Source organism: Trachemys scripta, chromosome 14 (assembly GCF_013100865.1).
Source record: "Trachemys scripta elegans isolate TJP31775 chromosome 14, CAS_Tse_1.0, whole genome shotgun sequence".
Taxonomy (NCBI): domain Eukaryota; kingdom Metazoa; phylum Chordata; order Testudines; family Emydidae; genus Trachemys; species Trachemys scripta.
The window spans coordinates 7,215,350-7,239,771 of record NC_048311.1 but is presented as its reverse complement, the minus strand read 5'-3'; the positions used below and the strand labels follow the sequence as shown (position 1 = coordinate 7,239,771).

The 24,422-nt window shown below is 46.7% G+C and overlaps 1 protein-coding gene across 1 annotated transcript; it reads right to left on the bottom strand.

The window, feature by feature from the left end:
• Positions 1 to 10,931: 10,931 nt before the first annotated feature.
• On the bottom strand, positions 10,932 to 23,565 carry LOC117887168 (zinc finger protein RFP-like). Its single transcript, XM_034789494.1, has 7 exons — positions 23,026 to 23,565; positions 21,294 to 21,389; positions 18,161 to 18,391; positions 17,907 to 17,929; positions 16,983 to 17,098; positions 14,285 to 14,344; positions 10,932 to 12,908 (listed from the first exon to the last, which is right to left on the bottom strand). The coding sequence occupies exons 1-7, from the start codon at positions 23,440 to 23,442 to the stop codon at positions 12,391 to 12,393; spliced, it is 1,461 nt and encodes a 486-aa protein (XP_034645385.1). The 5' UTR covers positions 23,443 to 23,565; the 3' UTR covers positions 10,932 to 12,390.
• Between the last annotated feature and the right edge of the window lie 857 nt (positions 23,566 to 24,422).

Sequence of the window (24,422 nt, the reverse complement as noted above, 5' to 3'; positions counted from 1 at the left end):
TGGGAAACAGTATTTTGAGAAAATGCAAATATCAGCCAAACGCCAGTGAATAAATGTAGATGTAATGCCAGTGTATTATATACATTCTACCCCGATATAACGCGAACTGATATAACACTAATTCGGATATAATGCGGTAAAGCAGTGCTCTGGAGGGGCGGGGCTGCGCACTCCGGCGGATCAAAGCAAGTTCTATATAATGCAGTTTCACCTATAACGCGGTAAGATTTTTTTGGCTCCCGAGGACAGCGTTATATCGGAGTAGAGGTGTCCTAGCAATCACGCGTACTATTTACCAAAAATAAAAAAAGCACAGAGCACTGTAACTGCCACTCCGGTTAATTTCTCTGTTACCCTTGACCTGGATTGGCACAATCTAACTGATCACTTGTTGTCAAAAATAAAGGTGACTCGGTTTTTATAACAGACACAGAGGGATATAGGGAAGTGTGTCATTCAAATATTACATGCTAATGGAAACATGTTAAAAAATGCCAAGTCTAAAAAAAACCTGACAGCTTATCACTGGTACGATGTTTTTACAGGCTGGTCCCTGACTTCTAAAGGCATACCGTCTATCGTGTTTCACCCATTACTAGTTGTATTAATATTGTCCGCTGTTTGCTTTCTAGGAATGTGTTGTATGTGCTATTAAACAAAAAAAAAAAGTTTGTTAAATTACAACCACAAGCTCAAATGGCCTCTCAGTATATTGCTACAAAACAGTTGTATAAAATATGACCCTGTGATAAATGAAGAAGTGTGTGTGTGTGGGGGAGCTACCATTTATAAACACCCAGCCAGCCAGTTAGCTGTAAAATCCCTCTTGGTGTCTGTTCTCTGCTTGCTTTTTCTGTAAAGGGTTAACAAGCCCACAGGTAAAAGAAAAGGAGTGGGCACCTGACCAAAAGAGCCAATGGGAAGGCTAGAACTTTTAAATTTGGGAAAGAAACTTTCCCTTTGTCTGTTGTTCTCTGGGCTGCAGGGACAGAGCAGCAATGCTATAAGCAGGAATGCTTTCTAAGGTTTGAATCAGGTATGAAAAAGTATTTTCCATACCTAGAAGAAATAATTTGGATAGGGAATGTTTAGTTAGATGCTATCAGGTTTATTTCTTATTTTGGCTTGTGGATCTCCTCTGTGCTAACCTCAGATGTTTTTGTTTGCTTGTAACCTTTAAGCTGAACCCCCCCAAAAAGCTAGTTTGGGTGCTTAATTTTTGGAATTGCTCTTTTAAAATCTAGCAAAAGCCTAAGTTCCAGATGTATTGTTTTCCTTTTTGTTTTTAATAAAATTTACTTTTTTAAGAACAGGATTGGATTTTTGGTATCCTAAGAGATTTGTGCATGTTGTTTGATTAGCTGGTAGCCACAGCTAATTTCCTTTGTTTTCTTTCTCAGTTCTTCCCTGGAGGGTGGGGTTGGGGGGTGAAAGGGCTTGAAGGTACCCCACAGGGAGGAATTCCCAAGTGCTCCTTCCTGGGCTCAAAGGGGGTTTTTTGCATTTGGGTGGTGGCAGAGTTTACCAAGCGAAGGTCAGAGAAAAGCTGTAACCTTAGGAGTTTAATACAAGCCTGGAGTGGCAAGTATTAATTTTTAGAATCCTTGCAGACCCCACCTTCTGCACTTGGAGTGACAGAGTGGGGAATGAGCCTTGACAGACCCTCTCAAGAATTGTTCTTGGAGGGTCAAAAGGGGGATATGTAGTGGTAGAATTTTATGTTTGTATTTTTTATAATTTAAAATAAAATATAATGAATAATAATATAGCATGTATTAATGTATGATTTGACCATATCCTGCCAGCCATCCTTTCTGAAAGCAAAAAGGAATGGCCTAGGGTGGCCATTGGTAAAGATGCATCAGCCAGAATTTGTGTCTGAGCTGATTTCAAGGCAGTAACAGACCTTTTAGGGTCACTACTTTGTTGTAGGTTTAGCATTTTAAAATAAGTAAAAGAATGCAATGATTGGTTTCTCTTGCATTGCAATTTAATGTTCCTGTTCAAATGCTCTGTGTAAATCAATTCTGTTTTGTGTGTGAATGAGGTATGCGTGTGTTAGAAAATAAGTGCAAAGGCCATCACCGGACCAAATGTTCTAGGAAGGGCCCGAGGACAAACGTAAAGGCGCCAGGAGATTGCAAAACGCCCTTATTGAGATGTCAAAGGAGGGCAGATTAACGACTCTAAAAATAAGACAGGCACCTATCAATGGGGACAAAATAGCTGTGATCAAAACCAGCATGGGGTAACTCCCTAAAAGACTTAATAAAAAAACAAAATAAAAAATAAATAAAAAAAACAATTTAAAAAACAACTGATTACAGCATGATGGTGCAAATCTCACTGGTCCCAATGAAGTAAAATCTCCCCCATGGCTCTTCTCCAATATCCTACCTTTCCTTTGGGCAGGGCTGAGCTTTCCTATTGGAGCTGATTCATCGACTGGGGAAAAGTTCTCCTCTGCTGCCATTTCCTGTCTTCTCTCTGAGTTTGGGATGGGTCTAACCCACTCAATGCCACCTCCTACTCACTGGTCTTGAGTGGTTCTTCCTCAACACATGTTCCTCTCTCTTCACTGGCCTGGGAGGGTTGGACGCTAGACTGTGGGGGTGGCCAGAGAGTCTGTGAGGAGGAAGGAACAGATCAGCCGTAACCCTGGGCGGGAAGGGGATCTGGGCTGTGGAGCGGTGCTGGGATCAGTTCTGGGCTTTCACTTCCCCTGTGACCTGCCTGCCCCTGAGCCGGGTCGCCAGCAGGATCCGGGTTTGTCTGGACTATGACGAAGCACCGATCTTCACTTTCCCAACAGCCTCTGTCCCTGTGGAGAGAATCCACCCCTGGCTCTGGGTGGGGGGATCCCAGCTCAGACTGTCTCCCCGAGAGGGGAAGGGAGGAGGGGGAATATCCCACTGGGTACCCTGAAATCAGCTTCTCTAGCTCACACATCCTTGTCTCTGTGACCCTGGAAGTCTCCTGTCTTCCTGCAGACTTTGTACCATGCAGACTCTATGACCCTGGAGCTCTGTGGGGTGTCTGACCTGTCAGACCATAGAGAGCAGGGGGGGATTGAGGTAGAGAAGCCAATCTCACTGACCCAAGGAGTTTGCAGCCTGTTTGTCACTGTCCTCTATGGCACTGGAGGTCAGACAGTGCCACTGAGACATGGTGGTAATAGCCCATTGGGAATGAAAAAATGGGCTTCTCTAGCCTAAGTCATCCTAGTGTCTGTGACAGTGGAGGACTCCCATCTACCTACCCCCGGCTCATCTCTGTGACCCTGGGAATTAGAGCCCCAACCCCCATGTCAGCCCCATGACTCCGGAGAACATCTGTCCACCTAACCACCAATGCCTCATCTCTATGACACTCCTGCCCCCTCCCTCCCTGCAGCCCCAGTGATGGGGAGGGGTAGGGGTTGAAGAACCCCTGGAGCTGCAGGAGGAGAAGAGGAGCCCTGAGGGGCAGATGTGGGGGCTGCAGGGTCAGAACTGATGGAGGGTCTGGGGCAGGAATGACATGGGGATTGGGGCTCTAATTCCTAGCTGGGCTGGGGGACAGGCAGATGTGGGGTGGCAGGGACACAGAATTAACTAATTGGGATTTGGGAGGTGTGGGGAGAAGCTGGAGGCTCTGCAGCAGCAGGGCAGCTGGCAGACAGAGACCCAGGGACTGGCGAGTGTGACTTCCAGGCCACCAGGGAAGAGATGTTATGGTGGGGAGGAGTTGCTGGGAGGTGGAAGGCGGAATGTCATTTGGACGAAAGTGAGCTGGCTGTGGGGGATGGAAGAGGCAGGTAGAGGGCATGTTTAACCAGAAGGGAGAGAAGAAATGAAACGAGGGGTGGGGGAGGAGAGGCAATAATTAAGTAAAACAAGAGTAAATAGAGAAGTCTGGGGAAAGGGGCACGGTGGTGGGGAACTGATATGAAAAGGATGAAAACAAAGCAATCCTGAGAAGGGAAGAGGGAGGGGAAGGGATAAGCTTAGGGGAGCGAACTGGAAAACCAAGTTGGAATGATCTGTGATAGGGATTTGTCTGAGTTCCCTCCCCACTCTGAACTCTGGGGTACAGCTGTGGGGACCTGCATGAAAGACCCCCAAAGCTTATTTCTACCAGCTTAGAAATAAATGGAGATATCCCATCTCCTAGAACTGGAAGGGACCTTGAAAGGTCATTGAGTCTAGCCCCCTACCTTCACTAGCAGGACCAAGTACTGTTTTTGCCCCAGATCCCCAAGTGGCCCCCTCAAGGATTGAACTCACAACCCTGGGTTTAGCAGGCCAATGCTCAAACCACTGAGCTATCCCTCCCCCAAAGTTAAAAACTCCCCCCTTAGTTAAAAACTTCCCCAAGGCACAAATTCCTTTCCTTGTCCTTGGAGAGTATTGCTACCACCACCAAGTGATTTACACAAAAATTCAGGAAAGGGTAACTTGGAGTCCCTATTCCCCCCAAATATCCCCCCCAAGCCCCTTCACCCCCTTTCCTGGGGAGGCTTGAGAATAATATACCAACCAATTGGTTAACAAAGTGAGCACAGACCAAACCCTTTGGTTTTATGACACTAAAAATCAATCAGGTTCTTAAAAGAATAACTTTATTATAAAGAAAAAGGTAAAAGAATCACACCTGCAAAATCAGGATGGAAGGTAACTTTACAGGGTAATAAAAAGATTTAAAACACAGAGGATTCCCCTCTGGACTCAGCTTCACAGTTACAAAAACAGGAATAAAACTACCTCTTAGCACAGGGAAAATTCACAAGCTAAAACAAAAGATAATCTAACTCATTTCCTTGCCTTACTTACAATTTTTTGTAATTTTAGATGGTTCATTTCATGTATGTTTTCGGGAGATGTTGTACCTACCTGCCTGGTCTCTCTCTCTGTCTGGAGAGGGAATAAACAAAAAGAGCACAAACAAAATCTCCCCCCCCCCTCCGCCCCCCAGATTTGAAAGTATCTTCTTTCCTTATTGGTCCTTTTGGTCAGGTGCCAACCAGGTTATTTGAGCTTCTTAATCCCTTACAGGTAAAGATTCAGTACAGCTGCCCAGGAGGGATTTTATGCTACCCTTATCTGTATGTTTATGACAGGATTATGACAGGAGATTTAGGGGAAGACAGAGAAATAAATGGATGGAAAACGAGTGCTAGAGACAATGATGTGAAAAACTGTCTGAATGAAATAAAAGGGAGAAGGAAAGAGAAGGTGAGAGCGAGAGGCATCTCAGTCCCACCTGACACACACACGGGATCCCTGGAAAGGATTTTGCAAGTATGGGGGGAAAAGGGCACTGCTGGGCTAATGGGCAGGGCCAGCCTTAGGGAAAATGGCACCCTGGGTGAACTTGTATTTTGGTGCCCCTGGCCCCATGGGCATGCTGCTCCCCCCCCCTTTGTCCCTGGTCCCTCTTGGGCTCCCCAGGCTCCCTCCTCCCAACCCCTGCACTGTGCTACCTTCACCCCTAATCCCTCAACCTCCTTCCTGCACCCCTAACCCCTGCATTGTGCATGCCCCCTTCACCCCATCCCCTGCACTCCCTTCATGAGCCCCTAACACCTGCAGTGCATGCCCCCTCACCCCAATCCCTGCACTCCCCTTCTGTGCCCCTAATCCCTGCACCCCCTTCACTCCTACTCCCTGCACCTCCCTCCTGTGCCCCCAACCCCTTCACTGTGCCCCCTTCATTCCTACCCCCTGCACTTCCCTTCTGAGCCCCTAACCCCTGCATTCCCCTCAGCACCCACATGCGGAAACTGACCCACCGAGATGCATAAAGCAGCTGGCACTGCTGTTTGCTCCCCCACTGGACTGCTGCTTCTCTTCCCCATGCGCCCCCTGGGCTGCATAAGGAGAGGGCAGGAGAGCAGCAGCTGCTGATACCTCAGCACAGCCCTGGTGGGGAAGTGATCTGAATGCAGGGAGCCCTGGTGTTGTGTGTGTTGGGGGGGGGGGGAAGAGAGAGAATATGTGTGTGAGACAGTGTGTGTTGTGTTGAGGGGAATGTATGTGTGCCTGAGTGTATGAGTGTGCTGTCTCTTTAAGAAAGCACTCAGGGTCAGGAGCCTGAAGGCTTGTGTTCAGACACAAGCAGCCGCCAGCAGCTCCAGACCCAGAGAGGCAGCAGCACACACAGATTCCCCCTGTCCCGTCATCTCACCTCAGCGGAAATCAGGTGCATGGGTGAGGGGGACACCCTGACATCAGCCTCCCCCTGCCCCAAGCGGATAGGAGGATGCTCCCAGTCTGGAACAGCAGCGGCTTCACATGTGTAGCAGGGGGGAGGAAGGGAACCCCTTCTCTGGAGGAGTCACCTGGTCACCTGGCTCAGAGGGCTGGTCGTCCAACTGCCCCCTGCAGCTCGGGTCTCTCCCCCGGCCCAATCTCCAGCACTGCTGCTTGCCTGTCTGTCTGCCGCCCCTCCGTCAGCCCAGTTGACCCTCAGCAGTTCCAATGGGAATCCAAACCCTGCACACAGCGTCCTCTTTGGCAGGCTGCCCTGGGTCGGGGCCTGGACAGCTCACCCCAAATGCGAGCCCTGGTATGGGCTAATTTCATGCCCAATATCTATGTGTCTGAAACTTATCAAAAAACAATAATAATTCACATTTCAGGCATGCCCACACTGAGTTACAGTGCAATCTCTGACTGATGGACTCTTGTGTTCACAATTCAGAAGCTGTCCTCTCCCTGTGTTGAATTCTGGGATGTTTCTAACACAGTCTCACCTACAGAAATTTACTCAGTGGCTTCTGATACTTCCCCTCTAGCTCTCTGATCAGCTCCCTGAGCCTTGGTCTACATTATGGGGTTAGGTCGAATTTAGCTGTGTTAGGTCGATTTAAAAACAACTGCGTCCACACAACCAACCCCGTTCCGTCAACCTAAAGGGCACTCCTTACCCCTCCCATGGGATACATAAGGGGTGGGATGAAGACCCGAACTCACAACCCTCCAGAACGGAACATGACCATAAGTTCTAAGGGGTGTAACTAGGAGCGTGCATTGAAGTATATTTGGGCCTGCTAAGAAGAAGGAGGTGGGGGGGAAGAGGAATGGTAATGGGAGAATGGGGGACTGGGAGAATGCGGGACTGGGAATAGGGGAATGAGGAACAGGGACCAGGGCCAGCTCCAGGCACCAGCTTGCCAAGCAGGTGCTTGGGGCGGCCTCTACGGAGAGGGGCGGCACATCCAGCTATTCGGCGGCAATTCGGCAGACGGTCCCTCACTCCCACTCGGAGTGAAGGACCTCCCGCCGAATTGCTGCCACAGATCGCGATCGCGGCTTTTTATTTATTTTTTTTTGCCCCGCTTGGGGCGGCAAAAACCCTGGAGCGAGCCCTGACAGGGACACATGCAAGGCTCTGCAGCATCAGAGCTGGGAAAGGGGACACAGGGTAAAGGCTCATTATGTTGGACTAGATTGATAACTGGTATATTTCTAATATGGGAAATGTAAAAAAGAGTGACTCCACAGCAGACCCCAGAATTTGGCCTGACCATTAGAAAGAAATATGTTTCTCAGCCACCCTGCTGAGTCTGTGTTGATTGAAATTGCCTGTCAGTTTACAAGGTCAATGTTAATTGTAGAAGCACATCCAGAGACAAAGAGTTTGTTCTAAAACTAACAAGATAACAGCTGTCCTTTATGGCTGGTACAATTTTGTTTTCCTAAACTCCAGAATAAGATTTGTGAGACCCCTCCCCCCCCACACACACTCTTGCATGCTTATGTTGTTCATTTCCTTTTAAATATAACAAGTGGGATGAATAGACTTACTGAAGTCTGCCATGTCCCACTGATTTTAGAATGGTTATGTTAAAGGATGGGAGGTAATAAAATGCAGATGTGACAGGATATACGTTGAAGTGTGAGTGTGATTGTATGTATAATTAAATGAGAAATGAAAAATTAAAGGTTAAGGTGCCAGCCTTAAAATAAGACCGTTTGGCTGAAGAATACAGTGGATGAGGAAGCCCGATAAACCTGAGAGCATTCTTGTCCCAAGGACAGGGGGGCTGAAGAGCCAAGGAACAAGATAACAACATACTGTATATACTTGTTCATTAGCCCGTTCATTTATAAGCTGACCCTCCAAGATGGTTAGGTAAAAATAGCAAAAACTGTATGACCCTTTCATAAGCCGACCCTATATTTCAGGGGTTGGCAAACTTTGGCTCCCGGCCCATCAGGGTAAGCCGCTGGCGGGTCGGGACGTTTTGTTTACTTGGAGTGTCTGCAGGCACAGAGCCCCTCAGCTCCCAGTGTCCGCGGTTTGTCATCCCAAGCCAATTTAATCATCAAATTTTGGTGTAGACCTGTTTATAAGCCGACCCCAGCTCTTTGATGCATCACTTTTTTACCAAAAATATTCAGCTTATGAATGAGTATATATAGTACTGTCATTTCATCATTGCTGTGCCATTTGCGTGATTGACTATCACCTCAAACGTGAGAACAGTGATTAATTATCACTTCAAACATGAGAATAGCATGACGAGGCAAATACATGAGGCTGGATCCCTATAAAGAACAGACCCTAAAGACTGAGGGCTTTGGGTCTGATTCTGCAAACCAACCTCCAGGAGCATTGGATGAGCATCTGACAAGGCCCTGCTCCCTCCTCGTGACCAGGCCACCTGGACAGTGGTTTGGCACAAGCAACTCTAAGGCTGGTAACTATAATAACAACCTTGCAGAACCTGTGTGTGTATAAATGAATGTATACATGAATGTAAAATTGAATGGAATGTTATAGCTATAATTGATTGCTTACTCTGATTCTTTCTGTATTCACAATAAACGTGGCATTTTGCCTTATCCCCTTTAATAAGATCCTGCTGTTTTTTATTTTATTGGTATAATAATATTTGGGCCTGCTAAGAAGAAGGAGGGGGAGCGGGAAGGGGAATGGTAATGGGAGAACGGGGGCCTGGGAATAGGGGAATGAGGAACAGGGACACAGGCAAGGCTCTGCAGCATCAAAGCTGGGAAGGCAGACATGGGGTAAACACTCTGCGGCATCAGAGCTGGGAAGGGGAACACAAGGTAAATGCTCTGCAACATCAGACCTGGAAACAGAACACTGGGAAGAGGGAGCTCCATTGGTGTGCGGAGCTAGGGGTTAGAAGAGGAAGAGGTTCTGTTGGCGTATAGAAGTATAGTTGGGGAGGGGAAGGGGAAAACTCTCAGTGTATAAAGATATGCCCGACTGGTGTGAAGGGCTTCGGAACATGTTTGCTTGGAACTAAAACCCCAGTAAACATCGCATTGCCTGCACTTCGGACTTCTGGTCTTCTGCTGTCCATCTGTGTGACAAGAACCAGGGGAGAGGGTGAAGGGAAAGCCCTCTAACACCCCCCTCTGGCTCCTACATGGAGGTGCGGCCAGGAAGCTCTGCACAACGCAATATCCGCAGGCACCACCCCTGCAGCTCCCATTGGCTGTGGTTCCCAGCCAATGGGAGCTGCGGGGGGTGGCACTTGGGGCAGAGGCAGCATGCGGAGCCCCCTGGCTGCCCCTACATAAGAGCCAGAGTGGGGACATGCCGGCTGCTTCCTGGGAGCCGCGTGGCAGCTAGCAAGGAGCCTGTCAGCTCCGCTGCACAACGCCACCAATCGGACACAGAGCCGCCAGGATCCCTTTTCGACTGGGTGTTCCAGTTGAAAACTGGACACCTGGTCACCCTATGTTAAAGGTGCATGTTAACCTGTTGCTTGCTAAGAATTATTACCCTTGGGGTATAAAAAGAAAAAAAATCCCAAATGGCTTTTCTTTCCTTCAAACCCAGTGATAGAAAACAGCAGAGTTTGTGGCTGAAACTATGTTTGCAAAAGAGTCTTTACTGTAACTGTGAACTCATCGTTGCTTTTAGTGTGAGCTGGCCACAACGAGAAACTTCCCTGAGTCACCAGCAGAGAGCGCTGAAGCCCTGAAGCCTTCACATGTCCCCTGCACTGCACAAGCCTGCTCCTGAGAATCCTCTGTGGGGACACAGGGTTCAGTGCAACCTATGTCTGAGGTTCTGGCAGCACAGCATCTGCACACACCGTGCTCCTCAGGTCAGGCAGCAGGGCAGAGGAAAAGGCCCTCAGCCATGATCTCCATTCATTGCCTCCAGCATATCCCTCTTTCCCTGACACAGACCATGGAGATTCATGGGTTTGGGACAGTGAGACAATGTCCCTGACAGACCCATGGAGCAGAAACTCCCATCCATAAGAATAACTCCAAGGAAACGCTTGATGTGAAGCAAACTGTGTCTGAGACTAGACCATGGTACGGTTCACATTATCTCAATGGGCTCTGAAATCTTTGCTCAGGTAGAACTCCCATCGTAGCCACTTCTATTTTATCCCACGTTTACTGTCAGAGGATGGGAGGGGAGAAGGGGGCAATAGCACGGGCTCTGACGCTTGGCTCTGATCTGAAGTAAGAATAAATAAATGCAAAGTTCCCAGATGCAAATTCTCTCTTTTTTTAAAGCAACCATTCAATTTTTCCCCTGCCAACACTTCTCCATGTGCATAAATTTAAACTCAAAGGGACAACTCACACGCACAAAGTTCAGCACGTTCTTAAGCATTTGCAGGATTCTTATCCTCAAAATGAAACTCCCAACTAATGTTGCAATTTTCAAAAGTACCAAAGGGAATTAGGAGCACAAAACCCATTGACTTTGAATGGGACCTATGCACCAAACTCACCTACATGTTGTTGAAATCCCACCCTAAGATAGTTTGGAGTAAAGGCTGTGGTTACATTTCTGTCATTTGCTTCCTTTAGGGGCTGAGAGCTCCTGCAGCAGAGGCCAAAATCACCTTACTAGTACATGGGAGAATGTGGCAACGTCACATGCACACACCCTGGGGGAGAAGTTTATCTAGGGAACACTGGGGAGTTCAAAAATCAAGAGACTGACCTAAAAACACACTATAATCTTTTATTAAAATGTCATGATTTGGGGGCCAATCTCATAATTTTTGGGAGTCAGACTCATTTTTGATCTCCTGAAGTTGACAATACTGCATTCCCCACAGGCCCCTGAGCAGCCACGCATGGACTTTCAGCCACTTCCCACATTGGGGGCAGGGGGGAGTGTTATTAATCTGGAGCCAGACATCTGGGGGCACTGCTGGGGAGGAAGCAGCTTTATCAGCTCAGAGCCCAAATAGACTCTTTTTTACTATAGATCCCCACCAGAGAAGGGGCAGGGAGTTGCAGAGATTGTGGGTGACAGAGAGATGTATGTGTCTCTGTTTCTCATCTCTTCCTCCAGAGGGATCTGTTTAGAAACAGCAGGGCCCAGGTGGAGAAGTTTATCTAGGGAACACAAACAGACCAGGAGAGAGGAAGAGCTTTGGGCAGTGGGGCTCGAAAGCTGAGCACAGAACATATCTAGGCATTCAGAGGCAGCCTGAGCATTTCAGAGCAGGCCTGAAAAAATAATCTATTTTCATTCCCACCAGGTACTCAGGTCCTGTCCACTGTGATCACCTGACTCTGCACAGGGCTGGCCCAGTGATTGTGGGGAGGGTCAGTGAGAGAATCATTAGACAAACTTTACTAATGTATTTTCCTTGCGTGTAGCTTTGTCTTTATCCTCCTTTCCCAGGCTCCTAATTTAGCGAAGAAGGCTGGTCTGGTGGTTTAGCTGTTTATTTGGAAGACCCAGGTTCAAGTCCCTGCTCTGTAACTGTCTTCCTATGTGACTTCAGGCAAGTCATTTATCTGCTCTGTGCTGGACATTCCTCTCTCTGAAATGGGGTAACAGCATTTACCCACCTCACAGAAGTGTTGTGAGGCTAAACACAGTGTACACCCAGTAGATATAGTGACTCACAGACCATTTTCTCTCTCAGACATGACTGCAGCGCCCACCTCCTCACTCCTCAACATCCCTGGGACAACCACAGCAATCGCTCACCTGGGGAAGGAATCCTAAGGCTATTTTAATGCAACACAGGAGCTGAAAACAAGGGGGAGGAGCCAGACAGCTCTCTGCAGGTCACAGTTTGAGCAATGCATTACAGCCATGACTTGGTTCTCTTCACATGATATGCATGTTCTCTTTTGTGGTACCTCGGAGTCATACAAGACTTGGGGCTCCTGGAAACCCTCCTGCCCTCTTCAGAGACAGGCAAGCTGTGAACCCCTATTTTCCAGTCCTTGCAGGGCTGTCATAATCCCTCAGAGGGTGAGAGACAGAGACAAGCAGGAGAGACCCACGATGGGGCAGAGACAGCAGCTTTTCTGGTCTGTTCACTTTGCATTTAAATGTCTCTGCAAGAATATGGGAGCCATGCAGGGCCAAAGAGACTAGGATATCAGAGGCCGGAGAAGCTCGTTTCATGGAACTGGGAGCCATGTGCCACCGGGTGCCTCAGGAATAGAGAATGAGCTGGGAACCTACACCCCAGACCCAGAAGAAAGGGCGGAGTCTCTCCCCTGTGAATGAGGTTGGTGGGAAAGTGAAGATCGGGGCCTCACCATCAGCACTAAAAAATGCCACCTGCCCCTGTTCACAGTCCAGAGACACCTGGATCCTGCTGGGCATGCAGCTCAGAGACAGGGGGGTTGGAGGGGAGGTGAGAGCCTGGAACTGGAACCCCCACCTCTGCACAGCCCAGATCCCCCCCTCAGGTGCTGCACTGAGCTCCTCCTTTCTCTTCACAGACTCTCTGGCCACACCCACAGCCCAGGCTGTCCCATGCCCCACCTCCACCTCCCAGCAATGTCTCCCTGAGGTGAATTCCTCACAGCCCAGCACACAAGGAGACGAATCAAATCTCTGGGGATGTTCAGGGCGGTTCAGCCGTATGACGTCCCAGGTCAAAATTTTCCGATCCACAGACAGGAGAAGCCGGGGATGAGCCGTGTCTGGATCCAGAGTCACACTCGCTGGGGAGAGAAGCAGAGTGCTTCAGGCAGAGCTCAGCCCCTGCAGGAGAGCCCATCCCAAAGAGAAGTTTCTGGATGGCAAGCCCCTCAAACCAGGGGAAGGGGAAAAGGTGCGACAGTTCTGAGGGGCCTCTCTACTCCATTTTCCTCATTAAATATGAAAAAGGAACCTGGGGTGGGATTTTCAGGAACACCTAAGGGAGTTAGGGGCACAAGGCCCATTGGCACTTAACTTGTGCTCCTGACTCCCTTAGATGCTCCTGACAATCCCACCCAGAAATGTCCATGAGCAGTGCCGGGGCAGAGTAAAGGGTATTTGGGGGCCTGTCGGTGAGACTTTTTCTGTGTATTGGCTGTTTGTGAACTGGCTGCTCAGGCTGATGTCAGGATCTTTGGGGCACAATGAAGCCAGGCCCCCACTCAACTCGATTAGGTATTTCTGTGCATATCACACGACATCTTTGGACAACACCTGATCAGTTCCAGACCAGATGGGCCTGGTTGAGGCACAAACGGGCAGAACCCTGCTAACTTTGGGGACAATCAGAAAACTGGAAAAGTCCAATTTCCACTAAAGTCAGGCCCACAGAGGCCCAGGGTGATGTGGGCAGAGGAATCTCTCTGGCTCTCCCTGCTGCCACCTAAATGTATGACAGGTAGCTGCTAGGGGGAGGTACACTACATTGCTTATGTAGGCTGACCTGTATGCCCAGCTGGGCTCCTCTCCCCCAATAGAGCCCATTCCCATAGGGAGGCCCCTTACCCTCACTATGCCAAGCCCCCCAAGCAGGGCCTCCTGCCTGCCCACTCCAGCCAGTCTCCTCATCACCCCCAAGCTGGTACCCTCACCCTCATCCAGTCCCAGATTTCCAGCCATGCCCCTCACTCCCACTCTGACCAGCCACCCCAGCCATGCCCCTAACTCCCCACTCCAGTCAACCCCCACCCCCCCATAGGTGGGTCTCACCTCACACTGTCCAGGCCCCCTAGCTGGAGTCTTCATTCCCTCCCCATGCTGGCCAGACCCCACTAGCTGGGCCCCTAACCTCCTCTGCACCCCAGCCAGCCCTCCTAGCCATTCTGGCTAGCCCCAATGGCCAAGCCTCCATTTGCACGGAAAAACTTGTTAACAGACAAAGCTCGGCCTACATGAGCAAACGTGTGACAAACATGTGACAAACTAGTGATGTAATCTTAGCTTGCGGTTTCCTTCAAATCTAATCATTTTTATATTGTTTTAGTGTGCTCTGTAATTCTTTCTTTCTTTCTACTTTAACAACAAGTAAACAAAGATATTATTCTGGGGAAGTGTCTTTCCTTCTAATTTAGTAATAAATAAATAATAACAATAATAGCAATTCCACCTGGAAACATACCCTTCTCATCTGATCCCATGGATTTCCCCTTTCCTGTCTTCAGTTCCAATGGCAGAACATCTAGTGGAAAGAACAGGGGAAAGAGACAAGACTTCATGCTATCGTGTTTATGGGGTGTCCCTGCTCTTTGTTAATATAACTGCATTTTGGTTATGAGAGAGAAATGGATAGAGCCAGACATAAAGACAGACAAAGCAGTGAAGAAAGAGCTACATCCATTTTTCCAGTGTGGCTAGGTTAAAACTGATCAGAAACTTTGCCTTTTCCCTCTGATGGCAGTGTAACCCAGTGGTCAGTGTGTTTTGTCTCTGTATGTGCCCAATCCACAGAGACTGCAAGTCTATGACAGCCCCAGCAAGTTCCTTAGTTCAAGCTGTAGAGATTCCTGTGCTCAGCTGAGGGTGCTTGGTTTGATCCCTAGGTCCTTGGTTTGATTCCTAGGGTTGGCCACAATAGTGGCTTTCACGTAAGAAGGGACTTATCTGGGTTTGAAGCATTGGGGACCTCAGCTGTTTGGGATGAGCTTTGTCTGTAGAGCAGAAGTATATAACCCATTCGTAAATGTGGTGTGTCCCACCTCTGATCTACAGCGGATGTGAGTTTGTTACAACACTCAGGTAGGAAGCTTGGCTCCACGGGTAAAGTTCTTGACACTCATGATTTTAGCTCTGAAGCCCTAGTTCAATCCATGCTGTGTTGGTCAAGTTAGCAACTGTCACAACAGCATGTCAGTGCACTTTACTGTCACTCAGCAAGTTACACCACCATCCAAAGAGACAGCATCTCAATTTTTAAAGACAGGGAAAGTGAGACTCACAGACATTAAGGACTAGATTTTTTTCTTCAGATATGGCTGCTTCTTTATGGTGTAGAAAGGACTGATATTTTCTTTTATAAATTCCCTCAATTATTACATCTCACTCTTGTCCCCACTGTGGAACAGAATTATCCCTAGAACTGAGCAGAGACTAGTTTTCCATCTTTCAAATATTTTAGAGTACAAAAATTTTCTCCATCTCAAAATGGGACAAAAAATTGAAGTCTTAAAAATATTTTGTAACTCAAAATAGGGGGGGAAATCAATGCAGGTGAATCAAAATGTTTCATTTTGAAAGTTCCCAAACAATTCTTTTTAATTTTCACCTTCTTTCTAACTTTTTTTAGTCTAAATCAGCTGAAATTTTACAACAAAAGGGCACTTCAAATTTTCCTTTAAAAAATGTCAACATGAAACATTTTGACAACTATGACTTATTTTTTCCACAATTTTATTTGAGTGGTTGCCCCATCTCAAAAAAGATATATTGGAATTGGAAAAGGTTCAGAAAAGGGCAACAAAAATTATTAGGGGTATGGAATGGCTTCCGTAAGAGGAGAGATTAAGAAGACTGGGACTTTTCAGCTTGGAAAAGAGCGGCTAATGGGAGATATGACAGAGGTGTATAAAATCATGACTGGTGAAGAGAAAGTAGATAAGAAAGTGTTGTTTACTACTTCTCATAACACAAGAGCTAGGGGTCACCAAATGAAATGAGTAGGCAGCAGGTTTAAAACAAATAAAAGGAAGTATTTTTTCACACAATGCACAGTCAACCTGTGGAACTCCTTGGCAAAGGATGTTGTGAAGGACAAGACCATAACAGGGTTCAAAAAAAGAACTAGATAAATTCATGGAGGATAGGTCCATCAATGGCTATTAGCCAGGATGGGCAGGAATGGTGTCCCTAGCCTCTGTTTGCCAGAAGCTGGGAATGAGCAACAGGAGATAAAATAAAAAAAATAAAAATAAATAAAATGGATCACTTGATGATTACCTGTTCTGTTCATTCCCTCTGGGGCACCTGGCCCTGGCCACTGTTGGAAGACAGGATACTGGGCTAAATGGACCTTTGGTCTGACCCAGTAGGGCCATTCTTATGTTCTTGAGCTGGGACATTTGTTGAAACTGATTCCCAATCAATTCTAATTATCCCCATTTTAAAGATGGGACAACTGAGGCACAAAGCATGACACATTTTTCAAAAGTGAATACTTAAAGTTAGGAGATTAGCCTTTAAACACAGGGATATTGGACAGATATGTTCACTCCCCAATACCCATTACCACTGTGGAAGGAACCAGGATTTGCCCTAGTTAGTTCTTAATTAGTTTCTGTCTGTTACTATTGCCCAAGGAGTTAGCAGTGGATTCACAAGCCCAGAGTGGGCCTGCAGGCCCTGGGGAACACAGGGGTCTTTGGGAGCAGTGAGAAACCCATCTGTGGAAGGATTCTCCTTCCCACCGGAGCCCATTTACACTGCATCGTAAATAGGGAAGAAAGCCTAGCTCTGGCCGGATGAGAACTGCCCCCGTGCAGGAACCGGCTAAGACAGTCACACAGCCCAGCAGAAGGGGCAGTCCCAGGCCAAAGGGGACTCTGCTGCACTGACTCTGGGCAGGGCTGTTACCCATAGGCTGCTCCACTTGGGCTGCACTTTAGACAGCCCCCAGCCCACTGGGGATTCTCTTAGCCCCGAGGCATAGCAACCTCAACCTGTAGTTTTGAACTGCGGGAGAAGGGCTATAGGTCCCTCTCTGTAGAATGTGGTTGAGTAACTAATTTGGGATTATTCTGCTGGCTGCTGTGAAGTGGCTGCTGTCTCCTCCTACAGTCACAGAGACTTCTCTCGATGTCCCCTCCTAGCTCCTTTCTCGGTACCTTTCAGTTTGTTCAGGGTCAGCTTTACAGCAATATTTTTCTGACAGAAATTGCTGAGGCTCCTTTCCAGCTCAGAAGAAGCCTCCAGCAGCTGCTGGAACTTCCTTTCCTCAGACCTAGAGAGAAAAGAAACATTTCTCTGTGTGATTTTATTACTACACGCTAGTGACAGCAGCTGGCCTAAGGGTCTGGAGTCTAAGGGCCTGTCTATGTGGGGAATTTTCTAGCAGAAGTATATGCGTATGGTTATATCACTGGAGCTCTGCCAGGAAACCCCCTGGGTTGACAATCTTATCCAGCCGCTGAGCAGGCACAGCCCAGGCAATGGCAGCACAATCTTTCTACATAGTGGCCACTGATGTGCTTCAGCACTGATCTGGAGACCAGCTCTAGGGATGAGAAGGGAGTTGTCTCCATGGCTAGTTCAGTCCCTGGCCTTCATCTTCTGTGAGCCAGGATGTTTCCACGTTCTTGTATTTATTGCATGGTGGGCATCTGCCCACTAGGAACTTGTCTGAGAGCCCCGCTCACCCATTCCTGAAATGATTTCACCCCGTTACCAAACCATAAATTAGGTGGTAAATGTTCTGATCACTGCTGACTTGGGCAAAAGAGTAGCCAGTGATTGTGAAAGGTAATGAAAGACCTGTATTCCATTCCCAGACTCCTGAGGCAGCCAGTCCCTCAGAGATGGACATTACCATGTTTAGGGTAATAACCCTTCTCCTAGGGTAATAACCCTTCTCCAGTCCTGTATAAAAGGGTAACACCCCGGGGCTAAGGGTCAACACAGGGAGATTGGTCTCTGAAATGACCCTGCCCCACACATTGTGCTGTTGTGCCCTGGGGAGATGTGCTAATAAGATTCCCGAGCCCCTTTCCAGTGCTGAGAAGCATGAGGGGGAGTGAGAAGGAGCCACATACCTGCTCATGCTGCTTCTGATGTCCTAGAGGGGAGAGAGAAAAAAGGGAGCTCAGTCCCACATGCCCCACACTTGGTATCCCTCCTGCTCTGGAGGGGACTCACTGTACCATTACCACTTCTGTCCCAGAGGGAGTTTTTAGGAGAAAGTTTGCAGCTTTAAACAATTTGATATATTTATTTTCCAAGGCTCATGATTCAGGAACCTGCCCATCCCTGTGTAGGGATCTGAGGTGGGGGTTATAATGTCCCTCACCTGCAGGAATTCACTGGCTGGCTGCCGGCACTTCCCCTCCAGCTCACTGATCTGCTCACTGAGATGGGAAATCTCCTTGGAGAGTTTGGTGACATTTTCATCCTGCAGTTTCACAATCTCCCGGTCCAGCTCTGCCAGCCGGGCCAGCAGGAGTCGCTCTTGTTCCCTCAGGAACTGATGCAGCTGCTCAAACTCAGACATAATCTTCTGCCTCTCAGCTTCTGTCTGTTTCTGTAATAGACAAAAAGAAACAGAGAGAGGCTGGTCAGGGTCACAGAGAGGAGTCATGGGTCAGGTCATAAAGCCCTGGGCATGAGGGAAGGAGCATTTCACAGTAACCCCTGAGAATTCAACACCTGACACTTGAATGTGCCCTGTGGTCACAAGGGAGAAGATTTTCCCACAGGTTCCAGTTTGGACCCTATCTCCCTTCGAAGGGAGGTTTTTGTGTCTCACATGAGGAGGAATTTCTGTGCCCATTGCCTTCTGGAGATGCAGGTACCGGGCAGCAAGGAGTGGGGTTCAGCCAATATTGACAGGGACTTTGGAGAGAGGCTAGGGGAGAAAGAAAAACCAATAGAACAAACAAATGAAAAAGCAGCAATATTGTAAGTAGGAAGACAGGATCCTCGTTGTTTTTACAAACCATATTGAGACACAAAGAGAGTGAGAGAGAGAGAGAGAGAGAGAGAGAGACTCCACCAAACACACAGAAACTGATTCCCCCTCTCTCCCCCACCCCCACAGAGAAAAACGCACAAAGAACAGACACCTACTCTACATTTCTCTTATCTTTCTCTCTGCTGCAACTGGGGGTGGACGGCAGGGGCAGGTGCTTGGTCCTCACTCCACTCTCTGGCCCCTCTGGGACTGTGTGGGTCCCAGGCCAATATGCCCTTTCAGGGTGGTAAGCCCCAAAATTCCAGACAGCCTCCCGGGGATCCCATATCCCTGCATCCCAAGGTGTGGTGGGGGCAGGGATAAGGGGTTCCCGGGGTGCTGGAGCACACTGCACCCAAAGCCCTGGGGATGCACGTCACTGCTCTGCAGCCAGCAGCAGCCAGCTGGGGTGTGTGTGTGTGTGTGTGTGTGTTTTCCCTCCGATACCTTCATTTTATATCAAACTTCAAAATAAACAGAGAAAAATAAATAAAAAACCAACTAAACAAAAACCTCTTCACTGGACAGCCCACTTTAAACATTAAGAATTGCAAAGTTTCATCTTACTAGTTTGACAGCCCTGGAGCCTGATATCCTAATTAGCCTCAGAATAGGGGCACATGGGCATTTTCCTGACAGTGTGACTCTGCCTAGAGCCAGAGAGCCCAATTCTCAGATTAGATGGTAGTTCAATATAAAACCTTCTCCCACTGCAGCCATTCTACTGAGAGAGCCACCAAAGGAGCCAATTATGCCATGTATGTACTCATGTGCTCCTTGTGGGCACCTAAGTCCCATCAACAGCAGTGTCACACTTAGGAAATAGGGTGGGCAGTAGAGTTTTCCCACAGTGCACCACATTCCTAGGGCTAGAGTGTCGACACAGGGGGTGTGTGTGCTAGGCACTCTGGGATAGTGTTACTTTGACTCAGGTCTATTCACAGCAGTGCGGATGCTATAGCCCTAGGTTCATGCACGAGTCAGAAAATCATTAGCCTAGGGTTAAAGTGCAGTGTAGACACTCAAGCCCGGGGTTCCCTGATACAGGTCAGCTGACTCAAGTCTCACTATCCCTTGGCTTACATTGCTGGATAGACATACCCTCTGGGGTTAGGCCAGCACAGCTACAGTGCTGTAGTATACGTTCAGCTCAGGTTGACATTCCAGTGGACAGGGAGTCGGAAGACCTGGGTTCTGTTCCTAGCTCTGCTCCTTGGTGACCTTGGCAAGTCACTTACCCACCTTGTGCCAAAATGAGGATAATGATATTGACCTCCTTTGTAAAGAGCTTAAGAACATAAGAATGGCCTTACTGGGTCAGACCAAGGGTCCATCTAGCCCAGTATCCTGTCTTCCGACAGTGGACAGTGCCTCAGAGAGGGAATGAACAGAACAGGTAATCATCAAATGATCCATCCCCTGTTGCTCATTCCCAGCTTCTGGCAAACAGAGGCTAGGGACACCATTCCTGCCCATCCTGGCTAATAACCATTGATGGACCTATCCTCCATGAATTTATCTAGTTCTTTTTTGAACCCAGTTATGGTCTTGTCCTTCACAACATCCTCTGGCAAGGAGTTCCACAGGTTGACTGTGCATTGTGTGAAGAAATACTTCCTTTTATTTGTTTTAAACCTGCTGTCTATTCATTTCATTTGGTGACCCCCTAGCTCTTGTGTTATTAGAAGTAGTAAACAAAACTTCCTTATCTGCTTTCTCTACACCAGTCATGATTTTATAGACCTCTGTCATATCTCCCCTTAGCCATCTCTTTTCCAAGCTGAAAAGTCATAGTCTTATTAATCTCTCCTCTTACAAAAGCCGTTCCATACCCTTAATAATTTTTGTTGGTCTTTTCTGAACCTTTTCCAATTCCAATATATCTTTTTTGAGATGGGGCGACCACATCTGCACACAGTATTCAAGATTTGGGTGTACCATGGATTTATGATATTTCATATATGATATTTTCTGTCCTATTATCTATCCCTTTCTTAATAATTCCCAGCATCTGTTCGCTTTTTTGACTGCCGCTGCACATTGAGTGGATGTTTTCAGAGAACTATCCACAATGACTCCAAGATCTTTAGTAATTTTGTATCATCTGCAAATTTTGCCACCTCACTGTTTACCCCTTTTTCCAGATCATTTATGAATATGTTGAATAGGACTTGTCCCAGAACAGACCCCTGGGGGAGCTATTGATGAAAAATGCTATATAAGACTTAGGTATTATCTATTAATATTGGGGTGCATCTCCCTGCTGCACTGTGGTCTCCCCTCTGGCATCCAATTTCTCTTACAAGCCAGTATTTCTGAATCAAACCTTTTCTGAACTTTCTCCAAGAGAAGTTTTGATATTTTGATGTTTTGTCCTGGATCCAGATGAAAATAAATATAGAAATATCAGAATTTCCCATGGAATGGAAATTCCATTTTTCAGTCAGATCCATTAATAACTATTGGCACCTACCAGATGTTCCCAGCTTCTCTGTGTATCCATCATTTGAATTTCCTGTAGTTTTTCTCTCTCTTTCTTCAGAGACATCAAATGGGTCTGAATTTTTTTCTGAGTAGAAAAAAAAGTTTTAATTATTTGAGAGTTTATTTATTTACTGTGGGAGGGTGGATTTTAGGAACAAAATCTATGTATATTGTCATACTGGAGAGAGATGGTAGCTGCCAGCAAGTGTGTTTTGATCGGTGGGTATTTGTAGAGTTTTTTGAAGTTTATGGCTGTGCTAGCCCACTTTCATTCATGCTAAATGAGGGAGCAGTTCAGTGTCCATTTGTCTAGTGATAGCTGAAACAATAGATGCTACCACCCAAGTCATGGGCCAACACAGCGAGGCTGGAGTAGAAGTTGACCCACATGGACTGAGGGGTTTCCCTGGGACTGACTGCAAGCACAGGGGCTATGGATTGATTGGATGGCAGCTGTGTCAGTCTGTGTGTAGCAGAGGGGAGGGGCGTTGGGAGAAAACAGGAGAAAAGTAGCCAGAATAGCCAAAGAAACACGGATAGCATGGTCCAAGCAGAAGACAAAAGAAGGAGTTTGGGGCAGAGTGCTGGCTGGAAAAACAGACTTGGACTTGTGAGCAAGGAAACTCCCTTCTGTTGTTTGTGTCTGGTGTGTTCGGGGAAACAGAACTTTGTGTACATTTTTAAAAAATAAACATGATTGCACCCATCTAATACTCCATCATCAATTTCTCCTCCTAATGCAAGCAGCCCTAAATTTTGTCTAATAGCTCAGGCCAAAAGGGATGACATTTTAAACAATCGTTGATCAAACAGACATTGAATGGAACCAAGTTCCTTTTCCATAACCTATTGGCATTACTGTAACCATCAGAATACAATAGAGCAAGATGGATACATTGGAGAAAGGTCTGATGTGTGAATTAGAGCTGTGTGACATTTTTTTCCAGTAAATAATTTATTCATTGAAAAGTTCAGTTTGGGGCCAACTGAAACTGTTTGTGAATTTGGGTCACATTTGGTGAACAGTTTGGGCGGGGGGGAGGAGGAAAAATACAGAAAGTCAAAATGTTTCAATATAACATTTTCAAAACAAATGTTACAACTTTTTCATTTTAAAATTATGTTTCAGTTTTAAATTTAGTTAGATTTAACTTTTTTTTCAAAGGGGGAGAAGAAAAGGGGAAAGAGCGCTCAAAAACTAATTGAAACATTTAGTTTCAGGTTGAACAAAATATTTCATTTCAGATTAAACAAAATATTTTGTTTGATCAAAAATGATTTGTTTTCCATGTTTTCATTTTGTTGAAGGGGAAAATGCTGTTTTGTGTCAATCTGAAACTATTACTTTTTCCGGTTTCTCAGGTCAGTCACTGAACTGCAAAATCAATTATTTCCCCAGCTCTAGTGTAGCTGTCATTTAAAAGTTTCTGTTCTCCAGAAAACTTCTTTATTTAATCTTTCATGCAATCAATGTGTTACAGAGTTGGGAAATTCTGTTACAATAACAGCAGATAGAGAGAGAGGAATTAAGTGTTATCAGCAAATTGCAATGAAATTGAACTGTCTTTAAAATCTAGACCTGAAGAAGAGCTCTGTGTAAGCTTGGAAGCTTGTCTTTTTCACAACCATAAATTGGTCCAGTAAAAGATATTACCTCATTCACCTCATCTCTTTAAAATCCAAAGCTGTAACTATAACATGACTACATGATGGTATCCTACCTTGTACTCCTGGGCAGCCTCCTCTATGGGAACCACAGCGTGAGCTCTGTGCTCCTTGGACCTGTCGCACACCACGCAGATGGGGGTCTGATCCTCTTCACAGAACAGTTTCAGGGCCTCCCCATGCGTCTCACACACTCTCTCCCCGTCGGCTCCTTTTGCTACCTGTAAGCTCAGCTGTTTGGCAAGTTCTACAACATTTGCCAGCTGCCTGTTGGGCCTGAAGTTTCTGTGTTGAAGGATTTCTCTGCACTGAGGGCAGGAGAAGTTTGCATTGGATCCCTGCCAGCACTGGGTGACACAGAGCCGGCAGAAATTGTGCCCGCAGTCTAGAATCACTGGGGCTTTAAAATACTCCAGACAGATGGGACAAGTAGCTTCCTCCTGAAGGCTTTCTACAGGGTTCTCTGTAGCCATGGCTCTCTGTGGGGGAGTGTAACTGGGTACTTGTGCAGTGCTTTCTGAGCTCAGTCAGGTTTCCGGCTAGTCCTGCACCAGGAAGTGGGCGGGCTCTCTCGTGAATCTGACTCATGATGTCTTGCTTTGCTGGAAGGAGTCCATTGTTAAAGCAATAGCCCAAAGCAGTGGCTCTCAACCTTTGCAGACTACTGTAACCCTTTCAGGAATCTGATTTGTCTTGAGTACCCCAAGTTTCACCTAACTTAAAAACTACTCGGCTGCAAAATCAGACATAAATATACAAACGTGTCAGTCACACTGTTACTGAAAAATTGCTTCCTATCTCATTTTTACCATATAATTTAAAATAAATCAGTTGGAATATGAATATTGTACTTACATTTCAGTATATAGTATACAGAACAGTATAAACAAGTCATAGTTGTATGAAATTTTAGTTTGTACTGACTTCACTAGTTCTTTTTATGCAGCCTGTTGTAAAACTAGGCAAATATCTAGATGAGTTGATGTCCCCCCTAGAAGACCTCTGCAGTACCCCCAGGAGTATGTGTATGCCTGGTTGAGAACCATTGGCTCAAGGAACACTGATGAGGAATGGAATATTTTCTGTCTAAGGAGTGACACTGTTATTAAGTTCATGGTAAATAAGTTGGGAATGTTGTGAATATCTGTCCATTACTTACAGAAATATAGGGTGACATTGTAGTTTTCTCAAACAATTAAACAGTACAATGCATGGAAATGCAGTTAAGGTCCAAAATCCTTATTGCTGTGCCCATCCTCCACCAGACTCCTGGAGCCCTGCATATAATATGAGGTAGAACTTTTGTTTAGGAAACTTTAGATATGAATTATGTTTATTATGGTAGTGCCTAAGGACCAACCAGAAATGGGGCATCCATTGTGCTAGGCACATGGACCAACACTTTCAAACTAATTTCAGGGACATTTATGGTGTTAACTTGCTAATAAAGCCT